The sequence below is a fragment of the Rhinoderma darwinii genome, chromosome 7, assembly GCF_050947455.1.
Source record: "Rhinoderma darwinii isolate aRhiDar2 chromosome 7, aRhiDar2.hap1, whole genome shotgun sequence".
NCBI lineage: Eukaryota > Metazoa > Chordata > Amphibia > Anura > Rhinodermatidae > Rhinoderma > Rhinoderma darwinii.
The window spans coordinates 132,962,739-132,983,444 of record NC_134693.1 but is presented as its reverse complement, the minus strand read 5'-3'; the positions used below and the strand labels follow the sequence as shown (position 1 = coordinate 132,983,444).

At 39.9% G+C, this 20,706-nt stretch overlaps 1 protein-coding gene across 1 annotated transcript; it reads right to left on the bottom strand.

Annotated features, from left to right (window-relative positions):
- Nucleotides 1–1,381: 1,381 nt before the first annotated feature.
- On the bottom strand, nt 1,382–20,557 carry LOC142657387 (coiled-coil domain-containing protein 3-like). Its single transcript, XM_075832408.1, has 3 exons — nt 19,364–20,557; nt 6,115–6,289; nt 1,382–2,822 (listed from the first exon to the last, which is right to left on the bottom strand). The coding sequence occupies exons 1-3, from the start codon at nt 19,720–19,722 to the stop codon at nt 2,535–2,537; spliced, it is 822 nt and encodes a 273-aa protein (XP_075688523.1). The 5' UTR covers nt 19,723–20,557; the 3' UTR covers nt 1,382–2,534.
- Nucleotides 20,558–20,706: the final 149 nt, after the last annotated feature.

Sequence of the window (20,706 nt, the reverse complement as noted above, 5' to 3'; positions counted from 1 at the left end):
AAAACGCCCTATTCTTAGTAATATAATGATAACTGCGGTGCAGAGGTTGTGTAACCACATGAAAATATAATACACTGTAACGACGAAGCTAACCAGCTGAAAAAAAGCCAATTTCCTCAGATGTCTCGCTTCGTCAGTACAGAGCTACTTATTTTTTAGGCAACGATAATTTCCATGAAATACCTTCTGCTCACATTTTTTCAACCTGTAATTTTAGGTTTTATGCTATTTCCATTTTATGTGGAATTTCCAAAATATCCAGTAACTTAAATATTTACTTTTTTTTGTATCACTCTTAAAAGGGTATGTATACTTTTGCAACCATTTTTATTGCTCAATTCAGCGAAATAAAAATAAAAAAATTCGCAATAATTTTGATGTAAAATATCTAACCATTTTATATAAACGGCTTCTATGCAGACCTCTGTGTCTCCATGGTTACAGACTACAAACAAACTCTGTGTAGTCTGATCCTCCAGTCATGTGTACTCCACTCCCACAGTCTGTAGGTTACAAAAAAGCATAGGAAGTTTGCGCCTCTTAATTAAAGGGCCAGCGATTTAGGTGAACACACACCCCTTGAAACAGTCCTGGAGCGGGTGTAATACTTTTACTAGTCAGGGTATGTTCACACGGCCTATTTTCGGCCATTTTGCGGGCCGTAAACGCCCGAAAAATCGGAAGCAGAACGCCTCCAAACATCTGCCCATTGATTTCAATGGGAAAACGGCGTTCTGTACCGACGGAGCATTTTTCGCTGCGTTTTTTTTACTCGTAAAGTGCAGGACACTTCTTGGGACGTTTTTGGAGCCGTTTTCCATAGACTCTATTGAAAAACGCTCCAAAAACGGCCATAAAAAAACGCCACGAAAATCGCGAGTGGCACAAAAAAAGTCTGAAAATCAGGAGCTGTTTTCTCTTGAAAACAGCTCCGTATTTTGAGACATTTTTGACTCTGCATGTGAACATACCCCAATAGTGCGGGTCGGCTACAGCTGCATGTTGGCCCTTGGGCAACACAGTCATAATGGGGCCTTCTGTCTACTCCACCTTCAACTTGAAAAGTGTGGAGCATCTTTACCCGTATCTCCATGGGCCCCCAAGCGTAGTGGGCCCTAGCATTTGCCCCGGTTAGCTGGGTGATGTTAGTTCTAGTAGTAGTCGCAGTTGTATTAGTAATGCCATTCTGCCCACTCCTATGTACGCTTTGCAAGAGGAACTTGATTTACCTACCTCCCCCCTCATGGTTTGCCCCAACAAGTTTAGCGGTACGGACAGGGGGAGGGGGGTTTGCTAGGACTATTCTAATAAATTCAATGGTTTAAATCACTGGATTACGACACCATAACAATCCCAGTTTCCTTACTGATCATTACTTTATTGTTCATTTGTTATCTACATTGTATACATTAAGGGTTTTAGAATATTTGCTGCTACATTTATGTATTATTGAAGAGTTATTTGATACATGACACATACATTGGCAAATAAACGAGAGGCCGGTTTCAAACGATCATAATATGGCCACATTTTAATGTTCGCATTACGGCCTAAGACCCGGATTCCCCTTATGGTTCTACGAAACCAAATTTAAGCCCTGTTCACAGAATTTTTTAACGTGGAAACCGTGTTGAAAACCGCGCCAAAAAACGGCGGAAAACGCCTCCCATTGATTTCAATGGGAGGGGACGGCGTTTTTTCCCGCGAGTGGAAAAAAAAAGGCCGGCGGAAAAAAAAGCGACATGATTTATCTTCGTGTCTTCCGCCTCAAAAACCCCATTGAAATCAATGGAAGACGGGAAAAACGCCGAACGGTCACAGCGTTTTTTGACATGGTTTGTCACACGTTTTTTCCCTTTGCGTGTTGAAAAAAGGAGGTAAAAAAACACAACAAGAAAAGCGTCAAAAAACACCGGCGCTGATTTTTCCAGGCAGACTTTTCTGCCTGCAAAAAACTCCATGTGAACTAGGCCTTAGGTTACCCTAGAACCCTGTGATGATATAAGGTCAGTTCAGAAGAACCTCAATAGGAGGTCTGGATGTTATGTCTGTAATATAGTCGCTAGAATGCCGCCATATGACGTCCACCTAAAACCGGCCTAACTGTACAGAGGCAACAAACATGACATATCAACAAAAGACTAAATATCAGCTGTAGGCTACAATACATAAAGTAGGTCTCCTCCTGTATCGGCAAAAAGGAACCCTAACTACGAGACCCAAAGTCATGTTTGTATATTTTAGTACAAACTTCTCCAATTTTGAAGACCCTATGAGGACGTATGGCCCATATTATATTGGGATGGAAGATACGTCAGATGTCAGACTACTGGTGAGCCACCTCGCCATCTACCATTTTTGGTCTTAAATACGTGACGCATACTTTCTACATATAATACTGATTTTTAATACATTTGTCACAAAGACACTGGATTTATACACAAATGTTTTTCTTGTCCATTCAGTCTCCAGATTTTAGGGCTATATGGTGCCATTTCCTCGATTACAAAATTCCATCAAATTAAAAGTGATTACTAATCCAACTTATTCCCAGTTGCTTTCTTAGTTGGTCTTGATATGATCTTCTTGTGGTTGGTCTGTTTTGGGTTCTCCTCATGAAGACTCTTGTCTTTGTCCAAGAGGTGTTTGGATAGGACATCTTTCTTATTGTCCTCGGTTGCCTGACGCAAGGCTCGTTTTAGGTTCTTCACTTTCTCTCGAAGATGCGCATTGGCCTTTTCGAGGAACCGGACTTTTTGGGATAAGGTTTTCGAGCGTTCCTCCTCCTCTAGTAAGGCCCTCTGTACCGAGTCACACATCAGCTTCAAGAAAGAGGATATAAGATATCAGACACATATGTTTAATGCCAGACAGGGAGGTTTAATATTACAGTTTGAAGAATAATATTCATACCATTGGAGAAGACACAATGAATGGTATCAAGTATTGAGAAAAGAAACAAAACTCTACTAAATATATCTTAAGAAGCTGGAGGAGACACTTTCAAATGTGTCACATATGGGAGTGTTGGACCAGACTTGTGAAGTTGGAAAAGATTTTATGGAATGTTAAGAAGTTGGAGAACCTCAAGAAATTCATCAGGAGATTGGAGAAGACTCTGAAATTTCTCAAATATTTTTTATTTTAGAAGACTGCCTCCTTGAAGTGGAGAAAAAGGAGAAGAGTGTATGAAATGTGTCAAACATTAAAGGGGTTATCCAGGATTAGGGAGTTGTCGCTGACATATCATGGTGTCATCTGTGATTTCTTAGAGGGGTTGTCCAGGATAAAGAAAAACAAGGCTATATCCGGTATTGCAGTATTCAAATCAAAGGAGCTGAACTAGAAAACCAGACACAGTCCATAGACATTTGTGGTGCTATTTCTGGGAAAACAGCAGACTTTTTTGTTCTAGTCCTGTAAAACCCCTTTAAGAAGTCAAAAACATCACCATGATATGTCAAGTCTTAAGACGCTGGAGAAGACTCTATAGGATGTTCCATACAGTATGTTAAGGAGCCGAAAGAGACAGTGAATCGTGTTAAAGAGGCTCCGTCACCAGATTATAAGTGCTCTATCTCCTATGTAATCTGATCGGCGCTATAATGTAGATAACAACAGTGGTTTATATTTTGAAATACGATCATTTTTTAGCAAGTTATGAGCTAGTTTAGATTTATGCTAATGAGTTTCTCAATGGACAACTGGGCGTGTTTCTACTTTTTATCAACTGGGTGTTGTACAGGGGAGTGTATGAGGCTGACCAATCAGTGACCAATCAGCGTCCTGCACTTCACATTGTTCCAGCCCAGCATGATCCACAGCACAGTGTGATTGTGCAGTGGAAGAAGCTGGGCTGGAACAATGTGAAGTGCAGGACGCTGATTGGTCACTGATTGGTCAGCCTCATACACTCCTCTGTACAACGCCCAGTTGGTAAAAAGTAAAAACACACCCAGTTGTCCATTGAGAAACTCATTAGCATAAATCTAAACTAGCTCATAACTTGCTAAAAAATTATCGTATTTCAAAATATAAACCACTGTTGTTATCTACATTACAGTGGCGATCAGATTATGTAGGAGATAGGGCACTTATAATCTGGTGACAGAGCCTCTTTAAAGGACCAGTGTCACGAAAAAAAAATTTTTTACATCAGTTTGATTTTAGTGCTTTATTAAAAACTTTTATATTTATTTGTGTGTTTGTGTTTTACTTTTTTTTATTTTTACACTTTTTCTTCCCTATGGGGGCTGCCATTTTTTTCTCCATTTCTGTATGTGTCGATTAACGACACATACAGACATGGAATACGGCAGCTCCAGTCCCATAGTGAATGCGAACGGGGCCCGTTCCATCGACTATGGTGTACGCCGTCTGTGTGGGAACGGCGCATGCGCCGCTCCCACACAGTCCAAGTTGAACTGTGCGCCGTCCGGTGCCATTTTCCTGTAGACCGGAAGTCGCGGCCGGACAGTAAGATTACTACTTCCGGTCGCGGCTTCCGGACTTGTGCACTTGGACCAGCGGTAGCAGACGGAGCAGACGGACCGGAGGGAGCGGCGGCGACTGGAGCAGGTAAGTGATTTCTGTGTATGTAAGTGTTTTACTGTGTGTTTACTACTGTATGTAAACCTACTACACTGTGTGTTAGCTCAAAAAATGCCGACACACAGTGTAGGAGGTTTGACTGTTCAATCCCAGTGCTGGTCACTAGATGGAGCAATTCCCAAAATTGCAGCATTGCATGTGGTAAAGCAACCACATTGCTTTATGCTGCAAAATTGGGAAAAAATCCCTCGCTCTAGTGAGCTCTCAGAATCCCCCCTCCTTTATCCTGGCTAGTGCCGGGAGAAACGAGGGGATTGAACGGTCAAACCTCCTACACTGTGTGTCGCCATTTTTTGAGCTAACACACAGTGTAGAAGGTTTACATACACTAGTAAACACACACTGAAACACGTACATACATAGAAATCACTTACCTGCTCCAGTCGCCGCCGCTCCCTCCGGTCCGTCCGCTCCCTCTGCTGCCGCTGCTCCAAGTGCACAAATCCGGAAGCCGCGACCGGAAGTAGTAATCTTACTGTCCGGCCGCGACTTCCGGTCTACAGGAAAATGGCGCCGGACGGCGCTCAGTTCAACTTGGACTGTGTGGGAGCGGCGCATGGGCCGTTCCCACACAGACGGCGTACACCATAGTGGATGGAACGGGCCCCGTTCGCTATGGGACTGTGGCTGCCGTATTCCATGTCTGTATGTGTCGTTAATCGACACATACAGAAATGGAAAAAAAAATGGCAGCCCCCATAGGGAAGAAAAAGTAAAAAAATAAAAAAAAGTAACACACAAACACACAAATAAATACAAAAGTTTTTTATAAAACACTAACATCAAACTGATATAAACATTTTTTTTTTGGCGACACTATTCCTTTAAGTTTAAGAAACTGGAGAAGACTATAAAATGTGTTCAGGAACTGGAGCAGATTCTAGGGAGGTCCTCAAGTATTAAGAAGCTGCAGAGACTCTATGATATGTATCATGTGCTATGAAGTTGAAGACGACACCGTATTAAGAAGCTGGAGAAGATTTACAAACTATTATATGTTAATTAGATGTAGGAGATACTTTGAAATGTGCGACATTTTGAGTTGTTGGGCCAAACTCTTGGTGTGAAGTTGGAAGAGATTCTAAGAAATGCATCAAAAACTTAGAGAAGTCTATGAAATGTGTCAAATATTTATTTCTATTACGTGTGTCCAGTTTTAAGAGCCTGGAAAAGACTATGAAATGTGTCAAGAAACTGGAGAAGATTCTAGGGAGGGTCTCAAGTATTAAGAAGCTGGAGAAGATGATGAAATGTGATAAGACACTGGAGCAGATTCCATGGAGTGTCGCAAGTATTAATAACTTGGAGAAGACTAAGACATTTCATAGGGGGTGTGTCAAAGTTGAAGAAAATTAAATATGTCAAACATTATCAGGATGTTTGATTGTTATAATGAAGAAAATTGGATGGAGATAACACACAGATGAACCTTCAGGCAGAAGAAGCCGCCGCACAAAACTCAAGAACTGTAAATGATCAAACACCAGATGTTTGCACTCTCACCCTGCTGTCTTCTTGAGCTTCCCAGTCCGGGGAGTAAATTTGTGGATCGATTCCGGCTACACAATTGGAGAACTGGAATAAACTTGAAAAAATGCGATTGTTTTCTGGTGTGTTGGGGAAGATGGGATCTTGAAAATTGACTCCATGCGGAAGGAGATTATAATTTTCATCCATCCTGAATGGAAAGGAAGAAAAGAAAAGAGGAGATATTAGACTAGAAAGTCACCTAAACCATCTAAACGTTATTTGTATAAAACCAGGTAGAAGATTATGAGGCAAGTCTAAGTAGAACTTATTTTATACATTTTTTGCTTCCTTTTGGGTGGCAAGTGCCGTAAATACAGTCACAGGATTCGATTTGCACTCCTCCAAGTTGTCCATCCGTGTCAAAACGTAAATCTCCAGGGGAAAAAAACACTTTAATATCAAGAATTTCACTGGCTGCACACATAAGGACTCCTAGACGTACGTGAGCTACTCTAGATGCTCTACCATCATGTCTAGTGGACTTTGCCAGCACCCCTATTACATCCATCTGTTCTTGCACACTCAACATGTAGACATCTCCAGGACTTTTAGGTGGCATATTTAAGGCTAAATCTAGCAAGATGTTAGATACGTTGTACTAACTTCTTTATAGATTTAGCTGCAGATCAGATAGACTACCAAGATCACCCAGATCCACCATAGTGGCAGAAAAAAAGAGTCCATAAAGTAGTGTTTAATGGGCTTTGGTGGTGCCAAAGTGTGTGGCTGTGGAGGGAAAACAGCATCAATGACATGAAGCCAAAAGTAGAGGAACCACTCATCCTCCCAGATGAATGAACCAAGCCAAGCAAGGAAGTCTCCATATTACCTCTGTCAACGAGTTGCAAGGACAATAGGTAGGCTGGGTGTAGCACAGTGGTTGAAGTGTCCAGAGCCCAGAAGAGGAGGTAGATGTCTAAACTCAAGACCAACCAGTCAGAGATACCACCAGGAGAACATTGTTGATGGAACTCAAGAAGCCAGAGATGGCAAAGTAGAATTGATCTAGGTGGAGTTGACCTGAGTTCCCGGGAGAGTTGATCAGGGCGAGTGCATCACATCTGTACACCCTAAATTTAGAAAGAGGTGCTACTGAATTAAAGGACCATAGAAATCACAACTATGCTCAGGGCAACTAGTAAGAACATTAAGAAGCCATCTCCTCAGTCTTAAGACATTCAGACCAGTTCTGGTCATGTAAGTGATACATTTCTGCAACCTTTTGGCTCCAGGATTATGGGGACTATTACATCTGGTGTTCCAGGATCAGTTATAGTCCCAGTTCAGCCTCAGATTCCAGATCCAAAACTCAATGCAACGTTTGCTACATAATAATAGTCTAAGTTTCCGGGATATTCTAACTCATAGACTTATAGACTTGCTGGTAATTCCAGCTCTTTATTTTGTCTGGCACAGAAGTGAAGCCTGAGATATAAGGCCGGCACACACACACCAAGACAGGCACATACTCAGTGGCTTTTATGCAGAACTCCAAACTAGAAAATGTGTTATGTATCAACCTGCAAGTCATAAGGAGTCCCAGAGGGAGCCGAGCGCAGCTTCCTGCCCAGAGACAAAATACTTACAGCAATTCTACACCGATGGGAAACAGAACATACAGGAGCCAAAGGAGAGAAGAGAAGCACACGTTCTGAGCAGTGCATGTAGGTGGAAGAAGCAAAAAGTTGTCTATAATCTTGGTAGGTATCAGTAGTTTTATCTATCTTCTAATGTGCTATTTAGATGTGATGAAAGATAGTATAAGACTTCCAGAGATACAGAAGATTCAGAAAATGTGCATATATGTCCTGCCCTCAAATACAAGCCAGGCCCTTATAATGGCAGCCAAAAGCCATCCATTAACAGAGCCAGAGTGTAAAATCCAGTGTCCCCATTACTAGTGCCACCCATCATACTATAATATACTATAATACTGCCCCTATATACAAGAATATAACTACTATCTCCTATATACAAGAATATAACTACTATAATACTGCTCCTATATACAAGAATATAACTACTATAATACTGACCCCTATATACAAGAATATAACTACTACAATACTGCTCCTATATACAAGAATATAACTACTATAATACTGCCCCTATATACAAGAATATAACTACTATAATACTGCCCGTATATACAAGAATATAACTACTATAATACTGCCTTCTATGTACAAGAATATAACTACTATAATACTGCCCCTATGTACAAGAATATAACTACTATAATACTGCCCCTATATACAAGTATATAACTACTATAATACTGCCCCTATATACAAGAATATAACTACTATAATACTGCCCCTATATACAAGAATATAACTACTATAATACTACCCCTATATACAAGAATATAACTACTATAATACTGCCCCTATATACAAGAATATAACTACTATAATACTGCCCCTATATACAAGAATATAACTACTATAATACTGCCCCTATATACAAGAATATAACTACTATAATACTGCCCCTATATACAAGAATATAACTACTATAATACTGCTCCTATACACAAGAATATAACTACTATAATACTGCCCCTATATACAAGTATATAACTACTATAATACTGCCCCTATATACAAGAATATAACTACTATAATACTGCCCCTATATACAAGAATATAACTACTATAATACTGCCCCCTATATACAAGAATATAACTACTATAATACTGCCCCCTATATACAAGAATATAACTACTATACTACTGCTCCTATATACAAGAATATAACTACTATAATACTGCCTTCTATGTACAAGAATATAACTACTATAATACTGCCCCTATGTACAAGAATATAACTACTATAATACTGCCCCTATATACAAGAATATAACTACTATAATACTGCTCCCTATATACAGAAATATAACTACTATAATACTGTCCCCTATATACAAGAATATAACTACTATAATACTGCCCCTATATACAAGAATATAAATACTATAATACTGCCCCCTATATACAAGAATATAACTACTATAATACTGCCCCCTATATACAAGAATATAACTACTATAATACTGTCCCCATATACAAGAATATAACTACTATAATACTGCCCCTATATACAAGAATATAACTACTATAATACTGCCCCCTATATATAAGAATATAACTACTATAATACTGCCCCCCATATACAAGAATATAACTACTATAATACTACCCCTATATACAAGAATATAACTACTATAATACTACCCCTATATACAAGAATATAACTACTATAATACTGCCCCTATATACAAGAATATAACTACTATAATACTGCCCCTATATACAAGAATATAACTACTATAATACTGCCCCTATATACAAGAATATAACTACTATAATACTGCCCCCTATATACAAGAATATAACTACTATAATACTGCTCCTATATACAAGAATATAACTACTATAATACTGCCCCTATATACAAGTATATAACTACTATAATACTGCCCCTATATACAAGAATATAACTACTATAATACTGCCCCTATATACAAGAATATAACTACTATAATACTGCCCCCTATATACAAGAATATAACTACTATAATACTGCCCCCTATATACAAGAATATAACTACTATAATACTGCCCCCTATATACAAGAATATAACTACTATAATACTGTCCCCATATACAAGAATATAACTACTATAATACTGCCCCTATATACAAGAATATAACTACTATAATACTGCCCCCTATATATAAGAATATAACTACTATAATACTGCCCCCCATATACAAGAATATAATTACTATAATACTACCCCTATATACAAGAATATAACTACTATAATACTACCCCTATATACAAGAATATAACTACTATAATACTGCCCCTATATACAAGAATATAACTACTATAATACTGCCCCTATATACAAGAATATAACTACTATAATACTGCCCCTATATACAAGAATATAACTACTATAATACTGCCCCCTATATACAAGAATATAACTACTATAATACTGCTCCTATATACAAGAATATAACTACTATAATACTGCCCCTATATACAAGTATATAACTACTATAATACTGCCCCTATATACAAGAATATAACTACTATAATACTGCCCCTATATACAAGAATATAACTACTATAATACTGCCCCCTATATACAAGAATATAACTACTATAATACTGCCCCCTATATACAAGAATATAACTACTATACTACTGCTCCTATATACAAGAATATAACTACTATAATACTGCTCCTATATACAAGAATATAACTACTATAATACCGCCCCCTATGTACAAGTATATAACTACTATAATACTGCCCCCTATATACAGGAATATAACTGCTATAATACTGCTCCCTATATACAAGAATATAACTACTATAATACTGCCCCCTATATACAGAAATATAACTACTATAATACTGCCCCTATATACAAGAATATAACTACTATAATACTGCTCCTATATACAAGAATATAACTACTAAAATACTGACTACTATATACAGGAATATAACTACTATAATACTGCCCCCTAGGTACAAGAATATAACTACTATAATACTGCCCCCTATATACAGGAATATAACTACTATAATACTACTCCTATATACAAGAATATAACTACTATAATACTGCTCCTATATACAAGAATATAACTACTATAATACAGCTCCTATATACAAGAATATAACTACTATAATACTGCCCCCTATATACAAGACTATAACTACTATAATACTGCCCCCTATATACAAGAATATAACTACTATAATACTGCTCCTATATACAAGAATATAACTACTATAATACTGCTCCTATATACAAGAATATAACTACTATAATTCTGCTCCTATATACAAGAATATAACTACTATAATACTGCCCCCTATATAGAAGAATATAACTACTATAATACTGCCCCCTAAGTACAAGTATAGAACTACAACTAGAAGCCCGGTAATGTTCAGCATACCTTCCACAGAGATATTGTGCCTCCCTTTCTGCACCATGGTCCAAAGTAGTTGACTGCAACATAGGGTTAACAGCGGGTATTATAGCTGCAGATGTTGCCAATCCCTGATCTTTAGGTGGACGGTTCTCCGTTTTCTAGCACGAGACCCTGTACATCTGTGGGGCGCACTTGTCCTGTCCACCCTCCAGCCATAAAGGACGGATTATGCTGCATTCCTCAGGGATTTATCAACCACTAATTTTGCAAAGTTATTATAACTTTGATCCTACGTATTGGTTTAAACATAAAGATGGGCGCTGTCAGCTAGACTTAGTGTCCAATCTCCAAAATGTCTGCACGCTCCACGGTCTTCACGTTTTTATATACGTCATCAAGATGTACACTGATTTTATTTCCACAGATCTAAATAGAAACCATTCAGGGTCTGTACAGTAAAATACCCCATACCTGACCCTCATTTCATGCAGTTGTGCCCCAGACTGTCGGCTACATTGATTCCTATTGAAAGGAGGAGAAGCTAGCTACTTCCTCTCTCTATGTTGCCACCATTAAATTACATTTCCCAGCACTCCCTTTTTTTTCTTTCACACTTGTTGGGTGGTAGGTGATTGGGGTGAAGGGTCGAACACATCTCTGATCAATTACCAAAAATGTTCAACCTCTAGTACCAGATCATCTATCACACTCTACAGGTATGAGATTCAATCAGCCATGACTTTGGCTCAGGCTGGGTTCTGTCACTTTGATTGACCATCAGGGAAACGTGGTAGAGGGAAGAAAAATCAATCTGAAGCACCTTTTCTTAAAGTTCTGCATTGTGTTGTTCCTCTGTTATTCCTCCTGGAAATGTATGAATTAATTGGCACCTGGGCATTAACTATCCCCTTGTGTTCCTACACAATAAGATACTATCAAATCAGTACTGATAATGGGAAAAATATGCAACTAGAGGGGAAATCTAGTCAAAGTGATCTTATAATAGTATTTAAACTTGAATGACACTATCGAAAAGGAAACCACATGGGGGTCTGAGGGAAAAAACTCAAGTCCAGTTGCAGAATCCCCTGGTGATCAGTCGATATGGTGGAGGGAGCTACAGAATGGCAGTATGACATAGCATCAATTCATACATGATTGCGCCACATCCACCAGAGCAGGGGGAGGGGTATACAGAACTCCAGGCTGCACTAATACATTGTAGCAAACTATCAGAACAGGAGAGATATCCAGTCTGCAGATATATTTAGCTCACAGTAGAATGTCTAGACTGGATACAATTGTAGCAAACACTCAGCTATGTACGCAATAATTTTTTCTATTCACTGACAGCAAGTAGAAATCTTGAAATTAGTGAGTTATTGTCATATAAAGTGTATTATAAAGTTGCAGAACTTTTCATTGTACAAAGATTGAGCTGTATTTACATGAAGCCGAAAAGCCCCTTTAAGTCCCCCCTCCCCCATGACTGATTAGGATCTAGTTTCTGAATCACTTATAGAAGAACAGCGTCCCATGAAACATACTGAACTTGCAAATGCTGTTTCGTGTTAGCGTATAATGGGCTTACCCACAATGAAAACTAACTATGGGGCCCACCGATGAGTAATACACAATGTATCACATAAACCTCCTCCTACTGTAAATATACAATACATATATACATATACATGGAATGATTAAAGACACAATTTCTGATATGTTCCTGGTACAAAACCTGCCCGAAGGGTCACTAGGGGGTTCTCTGGTAACTTTTAAGGCCAGTCCAAGAATACATAGACATAAACTATATACAACTAAAAATAACAAATAAGACCGGCACTGAAAAATCCACACACGAAATCCCAAAACGCCAATGTGTGCTGGTGAAATGTTATCTTTATAAATTCCCTGTACTGCTCCCCATATATGAACGCAAAATAAATCGACCTGAAGAAGGCAAAGAAACCAATCTGTCCACCCTCAGACCACTTTAGTATATTGGTTTGCCCGCGTCCTACTGCGACTTTAACACAATGTCTTGTTTGTTCTTGTATGACAGGACACACATTGAAATTATTGAGTGTCCATACAATATGTGTCCCTTCAGTGTGAGGAATATGATCTTTGCAATAAAAGAGTGCACAAAACAGGAGACCTCCACCTCTTTATTGAAAAGGGACTGTAGCATCCCTGATGACCTCTTCAAAGTGAATGTTCCCTTAAACACCATTTTTTTAAATCTAAATAAGTCCAGCAATCTGTGATAATTATTTCCATATTGTATCCTTGTAGTGGTCAGAGCTCTGTTTTTCAGAGCTTCAAATCCCGTCTATAGGCTTAGCGATAAATGATAAAATTCTGGTTACCTGCAGCCACCACTAGAGGGAGCTTACTGCATACAGCCTATACATTGAACTCAATGATAACACTGTATGCGTAGAAATTTAAAGTCATTCCAGGTGTGTAGATTCCACATTACACAGGGGGCTCATTATATACCCGATTATGAAGCGCTCTACGACATGGTACAGCTATAGGGAGAGGTTGGCTCCTGCTCGTGTTATTTCGATAAAGTTCAGTAGGTCCTTGTTAGCATAAGTGCCATATTTTTCACAAACTTGGCATCGTTATATACAAAATACGTTATTACTAGATGATGGCTTTAAAAAAATGTCCTACTGTTAGACCTGAGTGAACAAAATTCTGCTTAAACCTAATGCATTTAACCTTTTTTCCAAGTTAGAGATTAGGAAAATAAATTGTGTTCCTCTGTTATCCTTCCTGGAAATGAATAAACTTGGAATTGGGTGTTATCATCAATAGGGTGTTTCCCTACACAGCCTAACTACAATGAAGGGACCCCAGCAAAATGCCTGAATCCCTAGGTATAATTGTTCATAAGTCCAAATAGTTGGCACAGCACTTCAATAGAAGAGATACACTCGGTGTGCCCACACTATCACTCATGGGGGGTATCTGTGATTGACACGTGTCACTCCATAAGCCATTTGATGCCGTGATTAATAGGTATTACAATGCACTTCAAATTATAATTAAAAATAAATGTACAAAAAAAATGTGAAAAATAGTTCAAATAAATTAAATAAAAAAGCTTAAATAAAACATGAAAAACCATGTAAAAAATAGACATATTGGGTATCCCCTTAATCGTTACAACCTGTACTAAAAAGATAACACATCACTTATATTGTGCGGTGAACAATGACAAAACTGAACTTGATATAACGTCACTATGACTTGATTTTTCTTTACAAATGAATGGCCGACCATATAATACTTCTAGGGCAGGAGCTGCTCTTTGCCCCGCACCCCATAAGATCCATGTAACTTAATAATGCTAAGACTTCCAGGCAAGATGATTTTGCCTGCGAGGTGCGATAAATGCTGCAGCAGTGTTTTACCGCGACTCGTGGGCGATACCTTGTTGCCATGGAGCCCTAGTCTAACCCTGATGGGAAAACCCCTTGAAGGGCCATTTAATGATTTAACACCAGCGATGACGATTTCTGAAACGGTTACGACCATGTTTAAGAGTGGACAAATCAAAGGACGACCACTGAAAAAAAAGCTCTTACTGTACCCCTCCCCCTATCAGCCAAAATGGCTGCCCTCCCAACCCTATTAAATTAACCAGCCCTAAAACATTCCACAAGCCTATGAATTATGGCCTGAGACGGCTGCTCATCACATGTGAGATAATCCAGTCTGACTTTTACTATACTGGGAGTCCCAGTGCTGTCTGTGGATTTATCTCTCTGCTATAGGCTGCGCTGGTTGCGCCTCATTAAATCTTCACGTTTTATGAGATCATCACCACCAAGCCGGTTAAGTATTGTGATCTGTCAAGGATCCGTCAGTCTACAGTCTGGAAACCAAATGTGCCGGCAGATAAAGGTCTTTGGAGGTCTCCCAGATGTTTGTTTGTAAAGGGTCTCCTCTGTCTAGTAGGCCTCATGTTACACCGCCTGGTAATGTTTACGTCCGGTGCCCTTAGGGTGGTGCAAAACATAAGAGGCCTCATGGATATGACAAAGCAGTTGAGGCTCAGTAGTTAAGAGCACCCTAAAACAAGAACAGTTGACGACTACTGGTGGCCATACGGGGCTCCATATTTTGGCCTGATGGAAGAAATGTATAGCAAATGGGAGGTATCAAGAGCTTCTGATTGTCTGGTGGTCAACCCTGGCAATAAAGGTGCCCATACACATTAGATGATGAGCGAGCCGAGTCGGGAGGAGTAGCTTGTCGGCCGGACGAGCCACCTTGTTCGGCAGACAGGAGTATGGCCATCAAAGGTGAGTGTCAAATACACTGTGCCAAACAACCATGTGTCCTACCATCTACTGGACTGTACACGAGGGACTGCACTAATGCTTATAGAGAGAGGGGCCCTATATTGTTCCTGTAACGGGGCCCTCCTGTATTGGTGTCCATCTCTGTGGCCACAGGACTCCTGCTCTGAACCCCACAACAAGCTGGTCAAGCTGATTTTCTAGAAGTGTGACTATATAATCGGCCTATGGTAAAAAAATATTGTTTCCAACCAATGCAAATTTGCTTGGTATGATCAAGACACTTACTCCAATACTTGAGATCAGAGCCTAAACATTGTATGTATGTATGTATGTATGTATGTATGTATGTATGTATGTATGTATGTATCTATCTATCTATCTATCTATCTATCTCTCATATCTATCTATCTATCTATCTATCTATCTATCTATCTATCTATCTATCTATCTATCTATCTATCTATCTATCTATCTATCTATCTATCTATCTCATATCTATCTATCTCATATCTATCTATCTATCTATCTCATATCTATCTATCTCATATCTATCTATCTATCTATCTCATATCTATCTATCTATCTCATATCTATCTATCTATCTCATATCTCTCTCCTCATATCTCTCTCCTCATATCTCTCTCCTCATATCTCTCTCCTCATATCTCTCTCCTCATATCTCTCTCCTCATATCTCTCTCCTCATATCTCTCTCCTCATATCTCTCTCCTCATATCTCTCTCCTCATATCTCTCTCCTCATATCTCTCTCCTCATATCTCTCTCCTCATATCTCTCTCCTCATATCTCTCTCCTCATATCTCCCTCCTCATATCTCCCTCCTCATATCTCCCTCTCCCTCTCCTCATATCTCCCTCTCCCTCTCCTCATATCTCCCTCTCCCTCTCCTCATATCTCCCTCTCTCTCTCCTCATATCTCCCTCTCTCTCTCTCTCCTCATATCTCTCTCTCTCTCTCTCCTCATATCTCTCTCTCTCTCTCTCTATCTCTATCTATCTCTCTATCTATCTATCATTTTTGATCTTGCACTCCTCCCATTCTGCCCTGGATGATTTTATGTAGTTTAATGCTGGATCCTACCATCCCCAGATATATATGTAGGTTTAGTCCCAGTTCTGGGTGTATGTGCAGCGTAGGTTCCCACCTCATAGAGGTCGCCTTGTCGTGGCAGGTGGGCTCACACAATTTGATCAAAATGTGCGCTAAGAACCTCCCTATTGTAAGTAGATTTAGAAGTAATGCATATTTATTTATATTTAGTGGCTTACGTGGCATTAGTGTTCGCAGTGTGCTGTATCTATCTACCTATCTATCTATATATTTATATTGATTTGTTTAAGACCCTTTCACACAGCACAATGATCGGGCTCGTATGAATGCTCGTTACTGATTCTTGGCCTATGTAAACAGAGCAGCAATCATCAGCTGACGCTCATTCGTCAACCGATTGCATCTTTTATGCGGCCATAAAAATTGTCGCTAAACGGCAGCACATCTCCCTATGTAAACCTGGGGATGTTCTGCCGACAAGATGCAAATGCATGAGAACGAAGGATTGTAGTAATGATGGATCGTTCCCATGCTCCGGATCATTGCTCATTTTAAATAAGCGCCAATCATCAGGCTGAAAATCTGCTTGTGTAAAAAAAAAATAGAGTCCTGGAGATTGTCTTCAATACAAGCACCGACTGATCTTCTGATCCTGTATACAATTTATTATTAAGGAGAACCTATCATAAGAGTTAAGCCTTCCAAACGACTCCCAGCGCATGGTAGGGCACCTAAAAATATCAACTCCTCCCTCTTGGCGTTGATTGACGGCTCCGTCACTCAACACCAAGGGGGGAGGAGTCCGGTACGGTTACAAAGCAGGACCCGGAGCACCTTCTAGGCTTGGGACCGCCCTCGGAGAACTTGCAGGCTAATTTGCATACTGGATTAAAGTTCATTTTATCGGCAATAAAGGGACACAAATGTGTGGACACGTTTTATAAACCGTATACCGTAAGCTCCTGAGCTCCCCCCAGTGGTGGCTGCAGGCAGGTAGAATTTTATAATTTAACTCTATGTCTATGCAGAGGATTTGGAGCTCTGTATTAGGAAAACGGAGCTTCGACAGATAATAATTATATATTAAAAAATGTATCTGGACAGAATTTTGGATCTTTTTAGGTAAGAAAAACCAAACGTTTTTCAAGGGCGGACATTCAATTTAAGGTGAACAACATTAGAACACAGCAAAACAGAAAATACCCCTGTCACCGTGTCTCAGCGTCTTTTTGGTTCTTTAACATTAATTATTATTATTACATATTGTACTTTCCATTGACAGTTTGTTATTGTGAGCAAATCGCTTGTGGGCATCTGACACGACATCTCACCCGCACGACACCCGCAGGCAGTGATCATAGAAAATTCCAGTCATTCATTTCACATTAACCTACTCACTGAGCACTAAAAAATACTATACAGACATATCTGGTTTTGGGAAAGCTGGGTGACAACCAATACGGTTGCCGTTACAGCTTCTATAGGGATTGTCACCCAGCTTTTCCAGGACCCGGAATGATAAATCTTCCTAGTTATGAAGGGATATACAATGAAGGATGTTTTATTGCCTATGTTACTGAATATGTAAGCTGAGAAACCCCTGTGACAACCCCTGTGGGGGCTTTAATAATCGGCCATATGGATGTCAGCCAGCTTTTCTAGAGAGAGATGTAAGTAAGGAACAGGTTAATAAAATTGTTAACGACTCAAGGGCTCGTATTTCCTTTTTTATTATTTTGGGTGTAAAACAAGCAACTTTGCAAATAGTCTTGATTAAAAATCTACCGTTTTGGGTATACAGCTCATGTGCAGACCTTACATTCGGTGGGTTAGTTAGAAGTAGTGCACACTTAGAAGTGAGTATGACTGCAGGATCAGACCACACACAGGTTTGCAAGTAGTCTGTAACCATGAAGACATACAGGTCTGCATTGGAGCTGTATACACAAAACGGTAGGATACTTTTAATCAAGAGTATTTGAAAAGTTGCTTTATTTTAGTTGCATAGGACGAATCAAAGAATTAGTGTTCACACGCAAACTCAAAACCGTCTGAAAATACGGAGCTGTTTTCAAGGGAAAACAGCTCCTGATTTTCAAACGTTTTTTAAGCCACTCGCGATTTTCGCGGTGTTTTTCGCTGCATTTTTTACGCCCGTTTTTGGAGCGGTTTTCAATAGTCAATGAAAAACGCCTCCAAAAACGTCCCAAGAAGTGACCTGCACTTCTTTTTCAAAATGGCCGCGAAAAAAAACGGCCCATCGGAACATAACACCATTTTTCCCATTGCAATCAATGGGCAGATGTTTGGAGGCGTTCTGCTTCCGATTTTTCTGCCGTTTTTTGGGCGTTTACGGCCTGAAAAACGGCCGAAAATAGGCCGTGTGAACATACCCTTATATTTATTATTGTTTTAGTATTTTGGGTGTAAAATTAGCAACTTTGCAAATAGTCTTGATAAAAATAAATAAAAAAAAATCGACCGTTTTGTGTATACAGCTCTTATGCAGACCTTACATTTAATCGGTTAATTGGAAGTAGTGGACATTTGGAAGGGAGTATGATTGCAATATCAGACTACACACAGGTTTGCTTGTAGTCTGTAACCATGGAGAAAGATAGGTTTGCACAGGAGCTGCATACACAAAACGATAGGATATGTTTAAGATTACGTTGTAGTCTATTAGCAAAGTTGCTTGATTTATGTATCACAGACTCATTGGAGGAACAAAATAAATGGTTGCAAAAGTCTACACGCCCTTTAAGTTAAAAAGGAAAAGTCAAATCTTGTTCTAACTACTTAAGACGTTTGTAAACCTACTGTCATAGTTAATGCCAAGTAACAATGATACATCACAGACCGATATTACCTCAGGAAGAAATAATAGGAGTTGTTCTCCATCACCGTGTATGAGTGGCAGTTGAAGTAGCCCAGTCCTGTGACGTTGAGTCGGGATCCAGCTGGCACCTCCAACATGCTCCCCCAGCCCTGGTCACACAACAGCTCAATCTCCGCAGAATAAAACAGGTCGGAGTTGTACTGCCAGGGCAGGTAGTTGTAAACACTATAGCTATCCTTATGAAGAGCCAACACCTTGGCAAACACCACAGTCTCCACCAATTCCGCTCTGCAAGCTTCAGTCTGTGGTCGCCAATCTTGAGGCATCTGGCATCCCTTCAGCACTCCAACCATGATGCCACCAACCAAGATGAGCCTGAAGACCAGCATTGTATCAGCTCCTTACCGACAGATGCCAAACACACTTCTGTTCCTTCCTGGATCTCCTCTAAATAAACCTTGGCAAACTATCGTCTTCTGTGCGAACACATCCAAGGACATTCGAAAGGAGCCAAGGACTCGTCAAGCCCAAGAGTTGAAGAAATGGCTCCAGATGTCGAAAGCAATGCCAACGAATATCAAAACACAAAGGAATTCCCGAGATCAGTCAACGTCTTCTTCCACCGATGGACTTTTCGGAGATAGGGGGGGGGGGATCTCCTTTGTTCCGTGAGAAAGTGTCTGTCTTTGTCAACCGTCCAAACATAAACCATCCATGAGACGTAGAAGGTTCTTCTTCTCCAGGCTCTATGGAAGACGCGTGCCAAGTCCTCTCTTTGAGCTCCAGGTCACTCTGGCTTTCTTCCCTGGCTCCTTACTCCATCCCTCTGAACACAAGGACGGGCTGCACGGGAGGAGATACTTGTGGTTAACTTTGGGACAAGTTCTAGGGTCTGTGTGATGCGGAGACTCTCCGTAGGGGTGAAGTCTGTCGCTCATTAAAGTCCAGTCAATCGACAGCAAATTCCTGACCAAACAGGACAGATCAGTTTTCAGTCTGCAGCCTCCAGAACAAGGACTGTCTGAAGAACCTTGTCCAGGAACTCAGGACTACAGAAGCATCTCATGAACTCTCCTCCTTGTCTGAGGACCCTACGGAGACAAAGGAATCTCCATTATACATGTAACATGTTCCTTGAGATGGTCTTGACAGGCTGCAAACCTATTTAGGATTCGAGTGTAATAGGAGCCCCATCATCTGCCCTCCTACTTTCCTCTATAAAACATGCATATTTTACTGATTAAAGGTAAAAAAAAAATCAGTGCGAGAAGCTGCTTCAGCAATGTGGGCAGCAAAATCGGCATAAAACGTCTAAATATTAACCATAGGGGGAGGGGGAGGGAGCCTTGGAGACATTCGTCTCCTTGGCACAG

Excerpts from the sequence above, each read along its gene's own strand:
- LOC142657387 (XM_075832408.1), bottom strand. The coding sequence starts at position 19,722 with ATGCTGGTCTTCAGGCTCATCTTGGTTGGTGGCATCATGGTTGGAGTG. Across the intron at positions 6,290-19,363 it reads TCCTATTATTTCTTCCTGAG|GATGGATGAAAATTATAATC; the intron begins GTAATATCGGTC and ends CTTTCCATTCAG. Across the intron at positions 2,823-6,114 it reads AAGCTCAAGAAGACAGCAGG|CTGATGTGTGACTCGGTACA; the intron begins GTGAGAGTGCAA and ends TCTTTCTTGAAG.